The 20,719-nt window shown below is 31.6% G+C and overlaps 2 protein-coding genes across 3 annotated transcripts in view; one reads left to right on the top strand and one right to left on the bottom strand.

Annotated features, from left to right (window-relative positions):
- Positions 1-10,754, bottom strand: part of LOC127709123 (vitamin K-dependent gamma-carboxylase-like) — a 52,967-nt gene extending 42,213 nt beyond the window's left edge. Inside the window, exons 1-4 of one of the 2 annotated variants that reach the window (XM_052214474.1) lie at positions 10,664-10,754; positions 6,055-6,186; positions 5,343-5,579; positions 1,378-1,530 (exon numbers count right to left, since the gene is read on the bottom strand). In XM_052214474.1, coding sequence (XP_052070434.1) covers positions 1,378-1,530; positions 5,343-5,505 — 316 coding nt within the window. In that variant the 5' untranslated portion in view covers positions 5,506-5,579; positions 6,055-6,186; positions 10,664-10,754. Of the gene's footprint in view, positions 1-1,377; positions 1,531-5,342; positions 5,580-6,054; positions 6,187-10,547 lie in introns of both variants that reach the window. The other variant, XM_052214475.1, reaches the window with a different exon arrangement.
- Positions 10,755-10,789: 35 nt separating this feature from the next.
- LOC127709119 (DNA-directed RNA polymerase III subunit RPC1-like) overlaps positions 10,790-20,719 on the top strand; it is a 145,024-nt gene continuing 135,094 nt past the window's right edge. The window contains exon 1 of the mRNA XM_052214469.1: positions 10,790-10,881. Coding sequence (XP_052070429.1) covers positions 10,838-10,881 — 44 coding nt within the window. The 5' untranslated portion in view covers positions 10,790-10,837. The remainder of the gene's footprint in view (positions 10,882-20,719) is intronic.

A 20,719-nucleotide genomic window follows, 5' to 3' on the forward strand; every position in this document is an offset into this window, starting at 1 on the left:
GACTAAACAAATTCTAAATAGGAATTCGAAATTTGGTATACAAAAAATAGATGTTTTTACACTTGTATGCAGATTTGTCTACCATTACTTAAATTAACACAAGTTCCCGCAATTAAAAAAACTTGACGTCATAATTAAACTAGAGGCTCTCAAGAGCCTGTGTCGCTCACTTGTATTTACTGATGCTTTGGAAATAATGTAAAATAAGGTTAAAATCATAATTAATAGTATTAGATATTAGATATTATAATGTTATCTAAGATAATAACAAAAAACTGCAAAATTTTTGTAAAATTACTAACTCAGGGGCAGCAACCCAACAACGGGTTGTCGGATTTGTCTGAAAATTTCAGGGCAGATAAATCTAAAGCTGATGAACATTTTTGCCACCTCTCAGATTTGCTCTAAATGCTTTAGTTTCAGAGATATAAACCAAAAACTGCATTTTACCCCTATGTTCTATTTTTAACCAAGTCGGCCATGATGGTTGGAAGGCGGGGTCATCGGACAAATTTTTTAAACTAGATACCCTTATAATGTTTATGGCCAAGTATGGTTAAATTTGTCTCAGTAGTTTCAGAGAAGAAGATTTTTGTAAAAGATCACAAAAATTTACAAAAAATTGTTAAAAATTTACTATTAAGGGCAATAACTCCTACAGGGGTCGACTGACAATTTTGGTCATGCAACTTATTTGTAGATCTTACTTTGCTGAACATTATTGCTGTTTACAGTTTATCTCTATCTATAATAATATTCAAGATAATAACCAAAAACTGCAAAATTTCCTTAAAATTACCAATTCAGGGGCAGCAACCCAACAACAGGTTGTCAGATTTGTCTGAAAATCTCTAGGCAGATAGATCTTGACCTGACAATCAGTTTAACCCTTTTTCAGATTTACTCTAAATGCTTTGGTTTCAGAGATATAAGCCAAAATCTACATTTTACCCCTATGTTCTATTTTTAGCCATGGCGGCCATCTTGGTTGGTTGGCAGGGTCATCGGACACATTTTTTAAACAAGATACCCTAATGATGATTGTGGCCAAGTTTGGTAAAATTTGGCCCAGTGGTTTCAGAGGAGAAGATTTTTGTAAAAAGCTAACGACGACGGACGACAAACTCCAAGTGATGAGAAAAGCTCACTTGGCCCTTCGGGCCAGGTGAGCTAAAAAGGAATTGGTGCATGATGTCAAAAGGTTATTCCGAGACAGAGCTAGGGTCATTCAGAGACAATTCAGCTAAATACCCAAAAGGTAAAATATGTCTATGGAATTACCCATAGTCCTTTAGTTACTGAAATGGTCAATTATGCTATTGATTTTTGAAACTGATTTTTCTTTTAACAGAAATTTCAGTTTGTTTGTACTCTTACCTAACCACATGAATCCATAAACTACCATCATCCACTGAATTGGAAGTGGTTGCAGGAAGTTAAAGAAAGGGAAGTAACACACATTTTGTTGAAATCTCATGTCAGCATGTCCTAACCCTCTCTCTTGTGGTATGTCTATTACCATCAACAATCCTGAAATAAAATCATAACTTAAACTGAAAAATGTGTAACCTTTCAAAATAAAAAATTCAAATGTATAGAATTTAAGAATATTGGAAATACAGTATAATCCAGGCTCTAAGCATGACAATATATCAGGGATCGTCTAGGGTAATTAAAATCTTGCAAACCAGGTTTTCTATATTTTGATGGTAACCATGTTGAACTTAAAGAGAGCAGCTAGTTTGAATGAAAATAATGTATTCTAACTTATGGAGCTTCCAGGCTTGTTTGAATTGAATCATCTGGTTGCGCCTGTCTGGACATAAAGTGCCAATTTAATATATCAAGGACCATAACTCCTTAACTGGAAAAGTGAAAATAGTCAACTTGACCTCTATTTAGTCATGGGTAAAAACATATTAAAACTTGAAAAGCAATGATTGAATGGTTCACAAGTTATTTCACAGAAACTGTTGGCAGCCACCTGCCTCATTGCATGCTGTTCTTCAACATTTTAATAACAGATTTTTCATTCGGAAAACCTGGTTAAAAATAGAATGCCATTTAAGAGATATAAAAAGGGCTTTATGTTCTATATATAAAGAAAATAGGGCACCAAAATATGATAAAAAATAAATATGATACATCAATATTAGTATGAAAACACTTTTAACCCTTTTGGGTTCTTTTTTTATGTAAGTTAAATTAACATGGTTAATAAGTATACAAATGGAATTTAAAATAATTACCTGTGGCATGCAACAGTTTAAAACTAAAATAATTTTAATTACCTAAAACTGAAAATTACTCAAGAAAAAGCAATTAAAAATTCAAATAGACTGAAATCAGTCATTTATCAAAAAATACAAATCTGATAATTTCTGGGCCCTTGAACTCCATAATATAGGTATAAAGTCTATCAAGTGTTTATTTTTTTGCCCAAAAAAAATTCACTTTTCAAAAAATAATCATAATCTTCATCTATATCTTTGAAAGTATCCCCCAAATTTTGATTGGCAAAAAATTGGTGACAATCAAGCACTTTAGTAGATGAATAGATAATTCAATCTTTCTATTTTGTTTTTAGATGACAGGTTTGGGGCTAACCCTACCACCCAAAAATAAAAAGAAATAAAAAGAAAAAATGTATGCTATATATACATTAACAAGTACAATCAATAAGATATCAAATGTACACTGGACAGTAAATTGTTTCAGGGGAGTTAATAGCCATATATACAACAAGTACCCCTGTATTTAGCCATGTATGGTGCGCAGTTTTGTATAATAGGCATACCCTTTTCATTCCTCTAAAATCGTGTAAAAAAATTTAAAAATTTGTTTTTTATTAAGAAGTCTAGTTGACTGTAAAAATCCTTTATAAGGGAACAATTAAACCATGTATTTAATCTTCATTTAAGTCTATTGAAAGATAAAAATAATATATAAGATTGATTGTTCAATCAAATTGTTTAATTAAATAATTTTAAAGTCATAAACAATAAAATGGTAGAGCTTTTATCATGTAATTTATTTACATTTGTTAATCTTATAAAAGTAAAGTTATTAATTAAAGATTCCTTTTGAAATCAATGTATGCCTAAGCTTGTCCAAGCCAATGCACTGTTCAAATATTATAAAAGAAATAATTGAAATGTTATGGAGCAAAAGAAATTAGACCTCAAACATTTTTCTAAATTGATTAGCAGTAATTAAAATTTAATAAACTTTGTAATCCGATATTTTCCTGGATGCATTACATTTGCACGCATTTGGGGATTAATTTTTGTTACAATTGCGCACAGCTTTTACATACATTTGTGCCCATTCATTTTACAGGTAACACAGGTAAAAACAAACATTATAAGTATGACTAAAGTTATTCGGAATTTTGAACATTCTTGTAAATTTAAATTATATATTTTTCATATTGAATTCTAAAAAGATATAAAAGAGAGGCGAAAGATACCGGAGGGATATCCAAACTTATAAGTCGAAAATAAACTGACAACGCCATGGCTAAAAAAGAAAAAAGACCCACAGACAAACAACAGTACACAAAAAACTAAAGACTGAGCAACACGAACCCCATCAAAAACTGGGGGTGATCTCAGGTGCTCCGTAAGGGTTAGCAGATCCTGCTCTGCATGTGGCCCCCATCGTGTTGCTCATGTTAGTACAAACCTGGTAATAAGTCTAATTCAGTAGGTCACATTCGGGAAAAGGGGGAAGGGATTGTGGTTACGACATTACATATAAAGTGATTACGAGAAATTCTGTAATAGCTTAAGATATATATGTAACTTAATTGTGAATATATAGTATTCTGTTTCCTTATAATTTTACCCAATAGTGATCGCTTTAGTATTGTTTAAGTCAGTTTGTAAATATGCTCCAAGGCACAAACACAGAGTTTCTTTTGTCTGAAACAAGTCGTAGGAAAATATCATTAGTGTACAATGGATTTATTTTCCGTATCGACAGAACTCTTAAGTCAGGGGATATTTCATGGCTATGCCCCAAAAATAATTGCAAAGGTATTTCAGCAGATTCCCTTTTTCTCACTTCAATGAGCAATTTAATTCAGCACTTCCATGTACTTATAGTATTTTTGTATTTTGTGTTTTCTTAAAGGAAATATTCAGAAAGTTACGACATGTAAAATCAGTACTTTAAATCTTTAGATTTGCTAGGTATTTACATTTTTATCTGGATATATTTCCAGGACTAAGTGCTTGTGCATAATAAAACGGACTTGTCCCTCTCGAAAATAATACCTGTAAAATAATGCACACAAATGTAATCAAAAGCTGTATGCAAATGTAATGATAATGCGCTCAAATGTAATGCACTTATTTTCTTTTCATTGATCATGTTGAATTCGAGCACTGCCTGAGGTTATTATATTGAACACCTGTCAAAAGTTGACATGATTATTCAATTGCTACACACCCATACTTAATCCTTAATTACATTTTAATATAAAAATAAGAAGATGTGGTATGATTGCCAATGAGACATCTCTCCACAAGAGACCAAATGACACATAATTTACCAACTATAGGTCACCGTATGGCCTTCAACAATGAGTAAAACCCATACCGAAAGTCAGCTATAAAAGGCCCCGAAATGACAAATGTAAAACAATTCAAACGAGAAAACTAACGGCCTGATTTATGAACAAAATAATGAAATAAAAACAAATATGATATACAGCAACAAACAACAACCACTGAATTACAGGCTCCTGGCTTGGGACAGGCACATACAGAATGTGGCAGGGTTAAACAAGTTTGAATGCGCCAACCCTAAGCTCATTAATGCAGGGTGTCACCCCAGTACTATGAATATTCAATAATGAAGGAAAAAAACGTTATTAAAAAAAAAAAAAACCAAATAAATAAATAAAATAAAAAAATATCTTGAATATAAACAATAATGAAGTAAAAAACAATATTAATAAAAAAAAAAAATGAAAAACCATCTATAAATGTGTATAATATGCATCCCCTCTACTAACTTCATTTTCGGGGTAAAAAAGTGTGTATTATACATGACAAAATACGGTACAGTCAATAAGATATTAAATGTACACTGGACAGTAAATATAACAATTCTACTTTTGAAAAAAAAAAAAAAATGTGAATATAAGACAGAGTCAAGAAAGGTTTATTTCTAAAGCCAAAACAAATGACCATTTTGATAACTGTGTGTAATAATGTGTATGTATATATGATTATTATATGTTTATTGTGTTAATACATGTTGGTCACAAACTGTAAAGTTTATACGACAATAAAATATTTGATTTGATTTGAAAATAATAGAATATCCTTACTTACCAAATACTATCCTCATGATCCCAAGGGATGCTGGATCCATTGGACGACATAACAATGTTACAAATGACCTCCATCTCTTGCATTCATCAAGGGAAAATCCAAACAAACTTTCAAATGTTGGCTTGTTTGTTGTTTGAACTTTTCTTTCCTTCTTTTCTTTCATTATGTATTGATGTCAGTAGTATATGGAGTTGGTTGTGTATTCATTCAGTTATCCAGTTTAATATTAATTAGTAACTAAAATAATATAAGAAATTTTAAAACAAAAAGTGCATGCCAGATTTTTTTTAAGTAAAAAATTTACAAGTAAACCATCATTCAAGTAAAAACTAAAATATTTTCAGAAGTTTTTAATTTTATTATTTATATATGAGAAACATGTATACTCTGTATTGAACAGATATTTTTGGTATATTCATATGCAGTTTGAAATTATCTTATGATAGTGCCCCTGTAAACTATTTTTTCTACAATGAAATCACATTCATCATGTTCATTAAAGGTCTTTGTTAAACGATAATACTTCGATGACATGCAATATATTATACAAATGTATTTATTAAAAGGAAAAAATGATTTAATATAAACTATACTGTAGTATGGGTACACAAAAAGGTTATTCAAATTTAACCAAATGTTTGCTTCAATTGATGCAAATAGAAAAAAAAATGGAAATAAATGTGCTTAAACATGTTAAACGAATATTACTTACACATCAGTATTCTATTCCAAACATGGAGTCAAATATGTTATTCAGAGCCATTAGTTTTATTTGGCTTCTTTAATCTGTCTGAACTTGGGAGATTTACTGGTATTAAAATTTGATCATATCATCTAACCAAAACTGAAAATCAATAAAAGTATAATTACATTTCTTAATATAGTCATAATTATAAGGATTCTATGAATTATGGTCAGATTTTTATGATTTTATCAAATAATTATAGCAATTTAACATGAGATTCTGGACAATATTCTCTGTAAATACAGATCGTGTTAATGTAACTAATATTTTCAAAGGATGGTTTTCTGGCAACAAAATACCACAAATGATAGATTTACTTCACATTTTTCATGCTTATTTCAAGTTGATAATTATCAAAATTGTACAATAATAGTATTGAAATAAACATGCCATCTCTGTGCCCATGATGTCCTTGGAGAAGGCATGTAATTCATGCAGCTTCCAGTCATACAAGTCAATGTCTATTCATATCATACACTTATTTACTGGCTATTCAGGCTATAGCAAGTTTATTGTCCACCAAGGCACCAAGTATTTCCTGACGCTAAATGGAGGGAAATAGATGCTGTCGAGATGGACGATAAATTTGTTATTGTCGGAAAAGCCAGTAAATAAGTGTTTTATTATTCACAAAGAAACTCATATATATTTCAAGACAATGTATAATAGATATCATCTTTGGACTGTTACTCTCAAATCTGTTCCAAGTGAAATATTTTAGATAACTCATCATTTCTAATTGAAGCGCACGATGTAAAATTTCCTCGAAGCTATATTCTGGATTGACTTCATAATAATTTGGCTGCGCAAATAACACAGGTGATTTCCCGTAAAAAGACTATTAGGCAGTTAATAGTTTTTGAAACTATTATCTGGTTAATAGTCTTTTTCAGACAATTGCATAAAAAATAGTAAATTTATTTGCCTATAATTTTATAAAGAAAATACATACTGAGGTATAATAATAATTACTATTATATGATGAGGCTATGTGAAAGAGGATGTTGATATAGTTTGAGTATCTATGATACTGGCAGATCTTTGGATAAAGTTGCAGTTTGATATCGCACCTACTTCTGTCTGACTGCTGACAGCTTAAAACATGTACAGAACCACACTAAAAAATGTCCCACAATGTGCATCTTGGATAATTTGTATACTGTGGTGATATAACATTGAGATAAATTACAAATAATTATATTATTCACATTAAAATAACTTAACAAAAAACATCAACTAAAGAGTGATGAAGGGAAAAGAATGAGGAAAAACACTGTATGTCGGCTGTAGGAAAGACATGAAAATTCAATAATTCATAAATTTAAGATGGATATTTGCTTTCCATATAAAAGACATAAAATACTTGAGTTTAATTTTGATTTAGTTTAAGTAACCTTTTCCTTCTTGTACTTAAAGTTATTAACCGGTCAGAAGTGAAGTCAGCCTCTTACATTGTAAAAAATCTTTTAAAACCTGATAAAATTTAGCATGTACTAAAACAAGATTGTTGTAAATATTATATCAACTTCCTTTTGCAATTTAATATTTAACTTGGTGTTGAGATTGTCCTATTGTGTACATATGAATCTATTGTTTTTATGACCTTTAAAAGATAATTTCAAGACTGTCTAATTGAATATTTGCTTTTGTTTCCTTTTAGAAAACTAAAGTTTGACAGTCTAATCAGGTAGATTTGCTCAATTTAAAACATTCATTTTCCTTAATCAGGTAGATTTGCTCAATTTAAAACATTTATTTTCCTTAACTGTCATTTGATACTTCTGAGCCTTATACATATATTATAACCATGCTATACTGGAATTTTCTATATCGATTAAATTTCCATGGGGCATAACTCTCATAGAATTAGTAGATGGTCCAAAATGTTTCAGATGTAACCTTAGACACTAATTTAATTAATTTCTTATGTGAAATAAAGGTGCCAACACATAATTGTGCTAATTTATTTATGAACATAAAAATGAATAGAATGATATAAGCTGGACAGTTTAATACAAATATATCACTTTTTTTTATCAGTTTTTGCATCACACATGTAGTTTAAAGCAAAATAAAATATGAGTAATGGTAATACACAACAAGGAATGAGCTGTCAAATTGAAAGCAAACTTGGATTTCTGTATTTTACAGGCGCTTTCAGGCTTTTTTAACCTGCCTGTCACTGCCCACTACAGTAACATTCTATGTCTATTTTCTAATTAATCAATCCATAACTCCTGGAACAACAAAACTGAAAATTGTCAATATCAATCATTGCTAATCTTGACCACCATTTTGTCATCAGTAACAGCATATCAAAATTTTAAGAGGTTCATAGGTAAATTGCCCAGAAACAATATAAAGTGCCATTTTCAATTGATCAAGGATCATAACTTCAGAAAACCCAGTTAAAAATATATTTCACCCACATTAACTTGGTACAATGTGTATGATATCGTGTAGCTAAATATCTGTTTGGATAAAAGCTTTAAATAATTCATATCCAATAAATATAAATAACAGTACCGATTTCTGAGGAAAACACTGTATTTCAGATAAGTCATTAATAATAATAATAATAAAAAAATAATTCTTTATTAATAATGAGGATTACACAGTTGGCTATAAAACTAATCTTCCCTGAGGCCCTCATGAAGTTTATTGAAATATATAACAAACGATTTTACAAAATAATCAAACATTTTTAACACATACATATAAAGAAAAATCAAATGAGAAATTGTTGACAAACCAAACAAAAAGTGGTTTTCTAAAGAAAGGACAGTGTGCAATAAGGTCTCATTAATAGTAATCATGCATATTGGACTTCTGATAAAAAAAAAGAATTATATCAGTGAACATCCAGTAAAAGTGTTCGGTATAATTATTAATTAGATGTACGGTTCATAAGTTATTGCACAGAACTGAACGAGCTATTGGATGACTGGGCAGACAGACAAAGCATCATGGTATCGATTGAAATTTGCCTGAACATTTAGCTTTGGCCTGTTATCTTTGAGAACATTAGCCAAAGTAGCCTTATTCAATCCATGTAAATGTTCATGCTGCTGTAATGGGGTATCGGGTCCGTTCGCTCCCAATACACTCGTTCGCCCCCTACACGTTCGCACCCCACATGTTCGCCCCCTGGGTCTGCACACCCTATTCTTATTCAAATACCAATTGAATTATTAGATGGTTTTTAGATGTATAATTATATTTCTATTAATAAAAATTCAGGAATTTCAAAATGAAATATCTTTTTTTGGGGGGATTTGCTGAAGACTGTAATTGGATCATCAGACAAACCAGTTGATATGATTTTCCGCCACAGTAGACTTTGAACTTTGATTACAATTGTGACTGTTATTTGAATTAAATACATTAATTCTTTAAAAATAAACTGTTTATATTAATGCATATTAGATAGTATTGGTAAGTGAATGGCGTATTTTGTGGTGTTTCAGTGTTTTTTTTAAAGATATTGTAGTAGATATAGGAAGATGATGTATGAGTGCCAATGAGACAACTCTCCATCCAAGTTACAATTTATGAAAGTAAACCATGATTAAGTGCTCTTTTAAATTTTATGAAGTAGTTACTCTAAACATTTTAGTGCTTTTTTTAAATGAAATATTTCATAATTTGAATGATTGTGTACGGTTAAAGTGCATGAAGTAAGGAACCTGTTTACGTTTTTAGAATGTGACTTTATTTTAAATCAATAAAAAAAACTTATTTATAGCAATACACTAACTAAAACACAATTTAAAAGTTATGCAACATAAAACCAATCAAAAGGGTGCGAACAGACTCAGGGTGCGAACGTGTGGGATGCGAACGTGAAAGGTGTCGAACGTGAATAGGAGCGAACATGATTTTGGGCGAACGGACCTTGATTCCTGTACTGGTAACACACATTATTAACTCTCTCTACAATTTGTTGCTAAATCTATGATGCATTGATCTGTAGGTGGCAACTTTAAACAAAAGAATATTCAAGGACTTTCACCAGATAAGAAATCTGCTTGAAATTATTGTTAAAATTGTTATGATTTATAAATTAAAGCTGTTTATGTGACGTTTCTGTTGCTATTCAGTATAAATACAGAAATCCTTCTTATTGATGAAATAAGTATAGGCATACATAAAGGTGGTTAAAAAACGTCTTTTCATGTATTCATGTGTACGACTTTTTTTTTTACAAAAACAAGTGCCTGTGGTCTAAGACTTTATACATGTAATCATGTATTATTCACCCGTTAGTTTAAGTTATATCACTATCACTATCAGGTCTGTATGTGGTGCCTGCATTTGTTTGATTGTAATTAATAAAATAAACGTATGAACCCTCAACTACTAGCTTATTGTTGGTTAGTACTTTTCTAGTTTTATTGCAGCATATAACTTAAGTCTGAATAAAGCTAGAGCTGTGGAGACTGTTCAGCACAATCACTTACCTGGAAGTTGGGATTTCCAGGGTTTGCTCGTTTCCAAAGTTGATAAGAAATTTTCTAAATCAATCAAATTGACATAAAACTTCGTAAACAAGAATATACAAAATATTAAAACTCACTTTAATATGTTTTAGCTTCAAATTCAAAATTATAAATGAATAAATAAACAGATATCCGGATTGATTGACTCCTTTTAGAGCCTTCCTTCTCTCTAGACTTTTCCATTTGTTTTCTTTTCTCTGGAGTTTACCTCATTGTAGGATTTTATTGCAACAGCATTCACCACCACAAGCATGGTAAAAGAACAGTTCAGAGAAACAGATGTTGCTAAGAAAATGTCAGTTCCTAATACACCAAATTGATAAAACAAAATATGTTCACCAAATTAGTTGACACTCACATGGAAAACAAAACGCTAAACAAAAAATGATGGATAATATTCTTACATGGTTATTTTTTTGTTTTTTAAATTTTAATTCCTCCTTGATTATGCTTTTTGAGTTAGACAAATTCAGTTTAACCTGTGTTCTGCCCAGGGTGCATTATTGTCACATGTATTCCACACCTTTTATCCCATTAAGGGCATATAATACAGTTCCAAGGAGGTATTTTTCGTGACATCAAACTGACATACATGTATTCGATGCAGTCTGGTAAATCAGCCCACACAAGGCTTTGATCGCATGAATTTCTGCTTAATTATATACAAATTGTATCAAATTTAATATAAATCGATTCACTGACAAATCAATTTTGAGTAGTTTATCTCATTTCCCAAAAAAATATCTGAAATAAATTTTAAAATCAACAAAACAAGTGATGTTTTTATTGGAAATGTGTTTGTCCGATAAATCCGCCCATGCAAAATAAATATGTATGGAGAGCCAGTTTATCACATATTTATGAAAATAAAGGTGTCAGATCTATTAATAGACCACTTATAAAGGGATTCCAGATAATCCCCCAAAAAATAAGTTTCAAGTCATAAATGAGTTTTGTAAGCAATTATATGATTATCGTTAGCTTCAGAAACTGTATTATATAAATCAATAGATATTTTCATAATAAAGGATTTTTCTTTAATTAAATTTGACATGCAGTGATGATAAGTACAGTTCCTTTGAATAAAATAGTAGACGAAATATTCACGGAAGTGACAATTACGGAAGTTAATGGGAGTGGCCGGGTTTACCGTACAGGTGGAATTACCGGACACTACTGTTGGGAAAAGATGCATTTTTTGACTGATTTTGATAATTAGCTTGAAAACGAGTACATTGACCCCTCTTTTTAAAAATGACATTTGGCTTGATTATATATGAAGATTATTTCAAAATTTGTCCCATTAATGAACAAATCACTGATGATTTTTTAAAAATTAGATAGATATACAGCATAAAATGCAGTTTGTTTTGTGAAAATCATGAAAATTTGATAAAAACGAATTATTTCCAAAGAATTATTACTAAAATTTAGATCATACTTGTGTCAAGAAGATATTTCAATTGTTTTTACAAAAATCAGCTTATATTTATATTTGGAAACAAAGCTAGGTGTGTCTGTCCAAAGCAAAAGGATAGAAATTTACAAGAAATAAAAATTTGTATTAAATAAATGTCTTAAATTTCGACCCCATTTATCTCTAAAAGTAGCACTTAAAGGTATATTTTTGTCTAGCTTGCAAAATTTATTTTTCGCTAAAGCGAGACATTGCAATCCTAGATTATGTCGGCGGCTGAAATTTAGACAGAAGCTTGTTTATAACCAAAATATAGTATCCAGAGCAAAATTTTGGAAATGTTTATTTTCTTTTTTCCGTATTTTACTGATAAATGACTTAGTTTTTAGCTCACCTGGCCCAAAGGGCCAAGTAAGCTTTTCTCATCACTTGGTGTCCGTCATCCGTCTTCCGTCGTCGTTAACTTTTACAAAATCTTCTCTTCTAAAACTACTGGGCCAAATTTAACCAAACTTGGCCACAATCATCATTAGGGTATCTAGTTTAAAAATGTTTCCGATGACCCCGCCTGCCAACCAAGATGGCCGACATGGCTAAAAATAGAACATAGGGGTAACATGCAGTTTATGGCTTATATCTCTGAAACTGAAGCATTTAGAGCGAATCTGACCGGGGCTAAAAATGTTCATCAGGTTAAGATCTATCTGCCCTGAAATTTTCAGACAAATCTGACAACCTGTTGTTGGGTTGCTGCCCCTGAATTTGTAATTTTAAGGAAATTTTGCAGTTTTTGGTTATTATCTTGAATATTATTATAGATAGAGATAAACTGTAAACAGCAATAATGTTCAGCAAAGTAAGATCTACAAATAAGACAAACATGACCAAAATTGTCAATTGACATCTTAAGAAGTTAATTCCCTTTATAGTCAATTTTTAACAATTTTTCTTAAATTTTTGTAATCTTTTACAAAAATCTTCTCCTCTGAAACTATTGGGTCAAATTTAAACAAACTTAGCCACAATCATCATTAGGGTATCTTGTTTAAAAAATGTGTCCAATGACCCCGCCTGCCAACCAAGATGTTTCGACATGGCTAAAATTAGAACATAGGGGTAAAATGCAGTCTTTGGCTTATATCTCTGAAACTAAAGCATTTAGAGCAAATCTGATGTGGGTATAAATGTTCATCAGGTTAAGATCTATCTGTCCTGAAATTTTTAGACGAATCAGACAACCCGTTGGGTTGCGGCCTCTGAATATTGGTAATTAGTCCCCTACCGACGAATTCGAAGGGGACTTTAGGTTTGCACTCTGTCCATCCGTCAGTCCGGCAACTCAGTTTTCCACACTTTTTTTCTTCGTTCTTGAAGATATTGATTTGGTATTTGGTATATAGTTTAATCATGTTATAGATCAAGTTCGAATTTTGTTCCGGTCTGATGATTTAGTCCAGAGTTATGGTCCATAAAAAAATGTTAGAGTACTATGTTAAACCATACATCTGTACAAAGGGAGATAACTAATTTTTTAAAAGACATTCTTTGGTAAATTATTTGAGGAATTTTGTGGCAGGTTTATATGTTTTTTTGCATAAACTAATTTTCTGAATGCTACATGTATATATATATATATATATATATACATATATATTTTTATTAAGTGAAATCCTTTAATTAGATAATAATCTATTTTTATTAAGGTATATATTTCATTACATTACATTGTGTAGATAAAAGTTGTTGACATTTTATAGAAAAGATACAAATCTATATTAGTTTGTGACAAATGAAAGAAAAAATAGTTGAAACTATTAATTATATTTGATTGTAATTTGAAAATAGATATAAATTGTATTACATCATATCTAATTTTAGAGAACTATTAATCATATCTAATGTTAGAGTGTTATAGGTTTTCCACACTTTTTTTCATCATCTTGAAGATATTGATTGACAATTGGTATATAGTTTTATCATGACAAGTTACATATCAAGTTCAAATTTTTGTTTCAGTCTGATAATTTTGTGCAGAGTTATGGTCCTTGGACTTGAAAAAATTCACTCACATATTCAGTTTTCCACACTGTTTTTAGTCATGCTTGAAGATATTGACTTGATATTTTCTTTTTGTTTACACCATGACAAGTTATAGAACAAGTTAGCATTTCGTTCCATTATAATGAATTTTTACCTGGTAGGGGACTATGTATTGCCATGCAATACTCTAAGAATGCTTGTTTTAAGGAAATTTTGTAGTTTTTATACGACTGCAAAAAATTTTTTTTGGGATCGTATAATGGTATGATGTCGTCTGCGTCTTCGTCGTCGTCCGAAGACACATTGGTTTCCGGACAATAACTTTAGTTTACGAAAATGGATCTCTATGAAATTTTTTAAGAAGGTTCAATACCACAAAAGGAAGGTTGGGATTGATTTTGGGGATGATGGTCTTAACCGTTTAGGAATTAGGGGCCCAAAAAGGGGCCCAAAACAAACATTTTTCTAGTTTCAGGATAATAACTTGTGTATAAGTATTTCGATTGCTCTGAAATTGTACCACAATGTTGAATACCACAAGTAGAAGGTTGGGATTCATTTTATGGGTTATGGGGGCCAACAGTTTAGGAATTAAGGGCCAAAAAGGGGCCAAATACAAGCATTTTTCTAGTTTCCAGACAAAAACTTGTGTGTAAGTGTATGGATCTCTCTGACATTGTACCACAAGGTTCCATATAACAAAGGGAAGGCTGGGATTGAGTTTAGGGTTAATTGCCCCAAACATGTAGGAATTAGGGGCCAAAAACAAGCATTTTTATACACCCGTTTACGGGACGTATTATGGTATACCACTGACCGTCTGTCCTTCCGTCCGTCTGTCCGTCCCTCCGTCGTCAACATGTCAGACATTAATTCAAAAATGCTTGAACCAATATGCATAAAACTTTGGTGAATTGTTTATATCTATTGACGTGAGCTCCCTTTCGTTTTCTATAAATTTCAGATTTACCATTTCCGAGTTTTGGGGTTTTATTCATTAAAAAAGGGGGGATTTTCCAGTTTTCGGACAATAACTCAAAAACAATTTCACCAATTTGCATGAAACTTTGGTGAATTGTTCATATCTATTGATGTGAGCCTCCTTTCGTTTTTTATAAATTTCCGATTTACTGTTTCCGAGTTTTGGGGTTTTATTTATTAAAAAAGGGGGGATTTTCCAGTTTTCAGACAATAACTCAAAAACAATTTCACCAATTTGCAAGAAACTTTGGTGAATTGTTTATTTCTATTGACATGAGCTCCCTTTTGATTTTTATAAATTTCAGAATATATATTTATGGGGTTTTATTCATTACAAAAAGGGGGATTTTACAGTTTTCGGACAATAACTCAAAAATGCTTTCAGCATTTTTTATGAGACTTTGGTAAATTGTTTATATCTATTTTTGTAAGCTCCCTTTTGATTTTCATAAATTTTCAATTTTACATTTCAGAGTTATAAATTTTTATTTGTTTATAGTCTGACAACAGATTTACTAAGTATTGCGCAACAGCACAGTGTATTGCACAACAGCAAGAAATCTTTTATATAACCAATTTCAAGTTCTTTGACTACATTTATTCAGAAACCTATAATATATCAAATATTTAATTACAATCCAAATTCAGACCTGTATCAAGCTTGAATATTGTGTCCATTTTTGCCCCAACTGTTTATTTTAGTTTCCAGACAATAACTTGTGTGTAAGTTTATGGATCTCTCTGAAATTGTACTACAAGGTTCCATACTACAAAGGAAAGGCTGGGATTGAGTTTGAATTTTTTTCCCAATTTTTTTAAGGGATTCATATTTTTTTTTTTAAATTTTTCAAATTTTGAATTTTTGAAAAGTTTCAAGAAGAAATCTTCAATTGCACAGTATTGCGCTATGGATTTATAAGATCTTTGACCACATTTATTTTGTGTCAGAAACCTATATTTTGTCAAAAATTTGATCACAATCCAAATTCAGACAGTATCAAGCTTGAATATTGTGTTCAAATTTTCCCCAACTGTTCAGGGTTCGACCTCTGCGGTCGTATCAGGCTGCGCTCAGCGAAGCATTTTATTTGTTATTATCTTAAATATTATTATAGATAGAGATAAACCCAATAATGTTCAGCAAAGTAACATCTAAAAATAAGTCAATATGACCAAAATTTTCAATTGACCCCTTAAGGAGTTATTGCCCTTTATAGTCAAATTTTTAACAGTTTTTTTCGTAAATTTTTTTAATCTTTTACAAAAATCTTCTCCACTGAATTTACTGGGACAAATAGAATTAAACTTAACCACAATTTTCAATAGGGTATCTTGATTGAAAAATGTATCCGATGACCCTGTCATCCATCAAACATGGTCGCCATGGCTAAAAACAGAACATAGGGATTTACTATAGGAGTCTAAGGGAAAATTGTAAAAAAAACAATTTCAAATGGTCACAACTTGAAAACTACTTTAAAAATGATAAGGGGTCTTCAGTAACTATTGTAAGTCTAGTTACTAGTGGGATGACCTGCTTTTAATTTAACTACTGGGCCAAATTAAACCAAACTTGGCCTCAATCATTATTAGGGTATCTTATACTATTTATTATGATTTAAACCTTATTTTACATGATTTCCAAAACCACAGAAGATACAGGTGAGCGACCCAGGCTCTTGAGAGCCTCTAGTTTTTGTCGAGCCTGCGACTTTTGTCGCAGAAAGCTCGACATTCACATAGGGATAGTGATCTGGCGGCGGCGGCGTTAGCTAACTTCTTAAAAGCTTTATATTTTAGACGGTGGAAGATCTAGTTGCTTCATACTTTGTATATGGATGCCTCATGTTACGAAGTTTCCGTCAGTTACATGTCCAATGTCCTTGACCTCATTTTCATGGTTCAGTGACTACTTGAAAAAAAAGTTCAGATTTTTTGTAATGTTAAATTCTCTCCTATTATAAGTAATAGGATAACTATATTTGGTATGTGCGTACCTTGCAAGGTCCTCATGCCCGTCAGACAGTTTTCACTTGACCTCGACCTCATTTCATGGATCAGTGAACAAGGTTAAGTTTTGGTGGTCAAGTCCATATCTCAGATACTATAAGCAATAGGTCTAGTATATTCGGTGTATGGAAGGACTGTAAGGTGTACATGTCCAACTGGCAGGTGTCGTCTGACCTTGACCTCATTTTCATGGTTCAGTGGTTATAGTTAAGTTTTTGTGTTTTGGTCTGTTTTTTCTTATACTGTATGCAATAGGTCTACTATATTTGGTGTATGGAATGATTGTAAGGTGTACATGTCTAGCTGGCAGGTGTCATCTGACCTTGACCTCATTTTCATGGTTCAGTGGTCAAAGTTAAGTTTTTGAGTTTTGGTCTTTTTTTCTAATACTATATGCAATAGTTCAACTATATTTGGTGTATGGAAATATTTTATGATCTATATGTCAGTCACGCAGGTTTTATCTGACCTTGACCTCATTTTCAAGGTTCATTGCTCAGTGTTAAGTTTTTGTGTTTTGGTCTGTTTTTCTTAGACTATAAGCAATAGGTCAACTATATTTGTTGTATGGAAGAATTGTTAGCTGTACATGCCTGCCTAGCATGGTTCATCTGACCTTGACCTCATTTTCATGGTTCATTGGTCAATGTTTAGTTTTCTTGGTTAATGTTAAGTTTATGTGACAGTTGTAATAAAGCTTTATATTTAGGACTATCAACATAATATCAATGATTAGTAAAGAAGGCGAGACATTTCAGTGTGTGCACTCTTGTTACAGTTAACAAGTAGATATAGTCTGGGGTTAAAGTTTGTTACACATCAATTACTTTGTCAAACCTTCATAGAGTTTTATAAAACTGTGGCAGTAGCTTTTTAATGATTAAGAGATAATGTCTGAAGCAAACCTTTGAAAATATAATTTTTCTGATAGATGGACTTCTTTTTTGTCGAGCCTGCGACTTTTGTCGCAGAAAGCTCGACATAGGGATAGTAATCCGGCGGCGGCTACGGCGGCGGCGGCGGCGTTAGCTTACTTCTTAAAAGCTTTATATTTTAGAAGGTGGAAGACCTGGATGCTTCATACTTTGTATATAGATGCCTCATGTTACAAAGTTTCTGTCAGTCACATGTCCAATGTCCTTGACCTCGTTTTCATGGTTCAGTGACTACTTGAAAAAAAAGTTCAGATTTTTTGGAATGTTAAATTCTCTCTTATTATAAGTAATAGGATAACTATATTTGGTATGTACGTACCTTGCAAGGTCCTCATGCCCGTCAGATAGTTTTCACTTGACCTCGACCTCATTTCATGGATCAGTGAACAAGGTTAAGTTTTGGTGGTCAAGTCCATATCTGAGATACTATAAGCAATAGGTCTACTATATTTGGTGTATGTAATGATAGTAAGGTGTACATGTCCAACTGGCAGGTGTCATCTGACCTTGACCTCATTTTCATGGTTCAGTGGTCATAGTTTAGTTTTTGTGTTTTGGTCGGTTTTTCTAATACTGTATGCAATAGGTCAACTGTATTTGGTGTATGGAAATATTGTACGATGTTCATGTCAGTCTGGCAAGTTTTATTTGACCTTGACCTCATTTTCACGGTTCATTGCTGAATGTTAAGTTTTTGTGTTTTGGTTTGTTTTTCTAATACTGTATGCAGTAGGTCAACTATATTTGGTGTATGGAAATATTTTACGATGTACATGTCAGTCTGGCATGTTTTCTTTGACCTTGACCTCATTTTCAAGGTTCATTGCTTATGTTAAGTTTTTGTGTTTTGGTCTGTTTTTCTTACACTTTAAGCAATAGGTCAACTATATTTGGTGTATGGAATGATTGTAAGGTGTACATGTCTAGCTGGCAGGTGTCATTTGACCTTGACCTCATTTTCATGGTTCAGTGGTCAAAGTTAAGATTTTGAGTTATGGTCTTTTTTTCTAATACTATATGCAATAGGTCAACTATATTTGGTGTATGGAAATATTTTATGATCTTTATGTCAGTCGCGCAGGTTTTATTTGACCTTGACCTCATTTTCACAGTTCATTACTCAGTGTTAAGTTTTTGTGTTTTGGTCTGTTTTTCTAAAACTATAAGCAATAGGTCAACTATATTTGTTGTATGGAAGAATTGTTAGCTGTACATGCCTGCCTGTCATGGTTCATCTGACCTTGACCTCATTTTCATGGTTCATTGGTCAATGTTTAGTTTTCTTGGTTAATGTTAAGTTTATGTGACAGTTGTAATAAAGCTTTATATTTAGGACTATCAACATAATATCAATGATTAGTAAAGAAGGCGAGACATTTCAGCGTGTGCACTCTTGTTTACAGTTAACATTTAAAGACAGTCTGGGATAACAAAAAATTTTACATGATAAATTTGTAAACCTTCATGGATTGTTATGAAACTTGTGCAGAACCAAGACCAAAAAGTAGCATCTAAAGAAAAAGTTTGATTTTTTTTTTAAATTCTGTATTTTACTGACAAATGGACTCACTTTTTAAGTCAACATTACACTTTAACACTGACAGCAACAATCATAAACCCTGTATACAACTGCAGGCAAGATTTTACCTATTTAATCTTTAAAAAATCTAAACTGTACGACTTTAAACCTTTTAATTCTCATAAAAAAATATTTTTTTTTAAGATGAAAGTAATATTTCCGATGACGATCTGCTATGATGAAGTGTTCATTTTATCTCCTCATTATTCTCATACGGAAAAAAATAATTTTATATTGGGCTTGCTGTTCATAAGAATTTATTCTAAAATTCAAAGTACATTTAAATAGTTTGTGTTTATGTAACTGTTTTCTTTTAGTGACATGTTTATGGCCCTATTTAACACCTTTGATGATCTTTAATCTGTTGATCATTCGATCTCGGGTAAATAACGGTCATCACTTCTGATTACACGTATGGAACAATTCAAATGTATACTTTGCAATTTCCTTCAATCGAGACAATTTGTAAGCATATATGAATCAGCTTATTTCAGAAAGCAATTATTTTATATTTCAAATTTGTTGAATGTTGCCAGTTATGAGAAGACGAACAAGTAAGTGAAAATGAACACCTTATTTTGCAATGACCACAAATCATTATAAAAAACAGATGATTATTATAAAGAATCTTTATTACCGATGGCTTCAAATTCTTCACTTGAGAAAACTAAATTCCATGAATTTAAGAACCCACGAACATGTAACTTTTTGCTCAAACCACGAAAATTGATGACCACGAATAAAATTACTTTCACAGTAAAAATAATAATGATAAATTCTTTATTTTTAAAAGGTAACAAAGTTAGTTGACAAAAAAATTAATCCACTATGTGACCTGCTACATCTTCATATAAGATGACACAATTTTTAAAAGATAAAAATACATACGAAAGAGTAAAAGATGCAAAAACATCAAGAACTAAACAAAGAAATCTACTGCACACACAGTAACTGTGCAAGGCCTGTAAAAATTGCTCCCTGAAGATAGCAGACAAATGAGATTTTCATTTTCCATGAAGTTTTACATTTATGAAAGCAAAAGAAACTATTAATGACACACAATTAAACACTCTTTTACATCAAGTAGTCAAAAGAAATTCAAGAAAAGAAGAAATGACTTTTTATGCCCCCGCCGTAGCGGAGGGGGCATTAAGTTTTACCCTTGTCCGTC

This window comes from Mytilus californianus, unplaced genomic scaffold (genome assembly GCF_021869535.1).
Source record: "Mytilus californianus isolate M0D057914Y unplaced genomic scaffold, xbMytCali1.0.p SCAF_7, whole genome shotgun sequence".
Taxonomy (NCBI): Eukaryota; Metazoa; Mollusca; class Bivalvia; order Mytilida; family Mytilidae; genus Mytilus; species Mytilus californianus.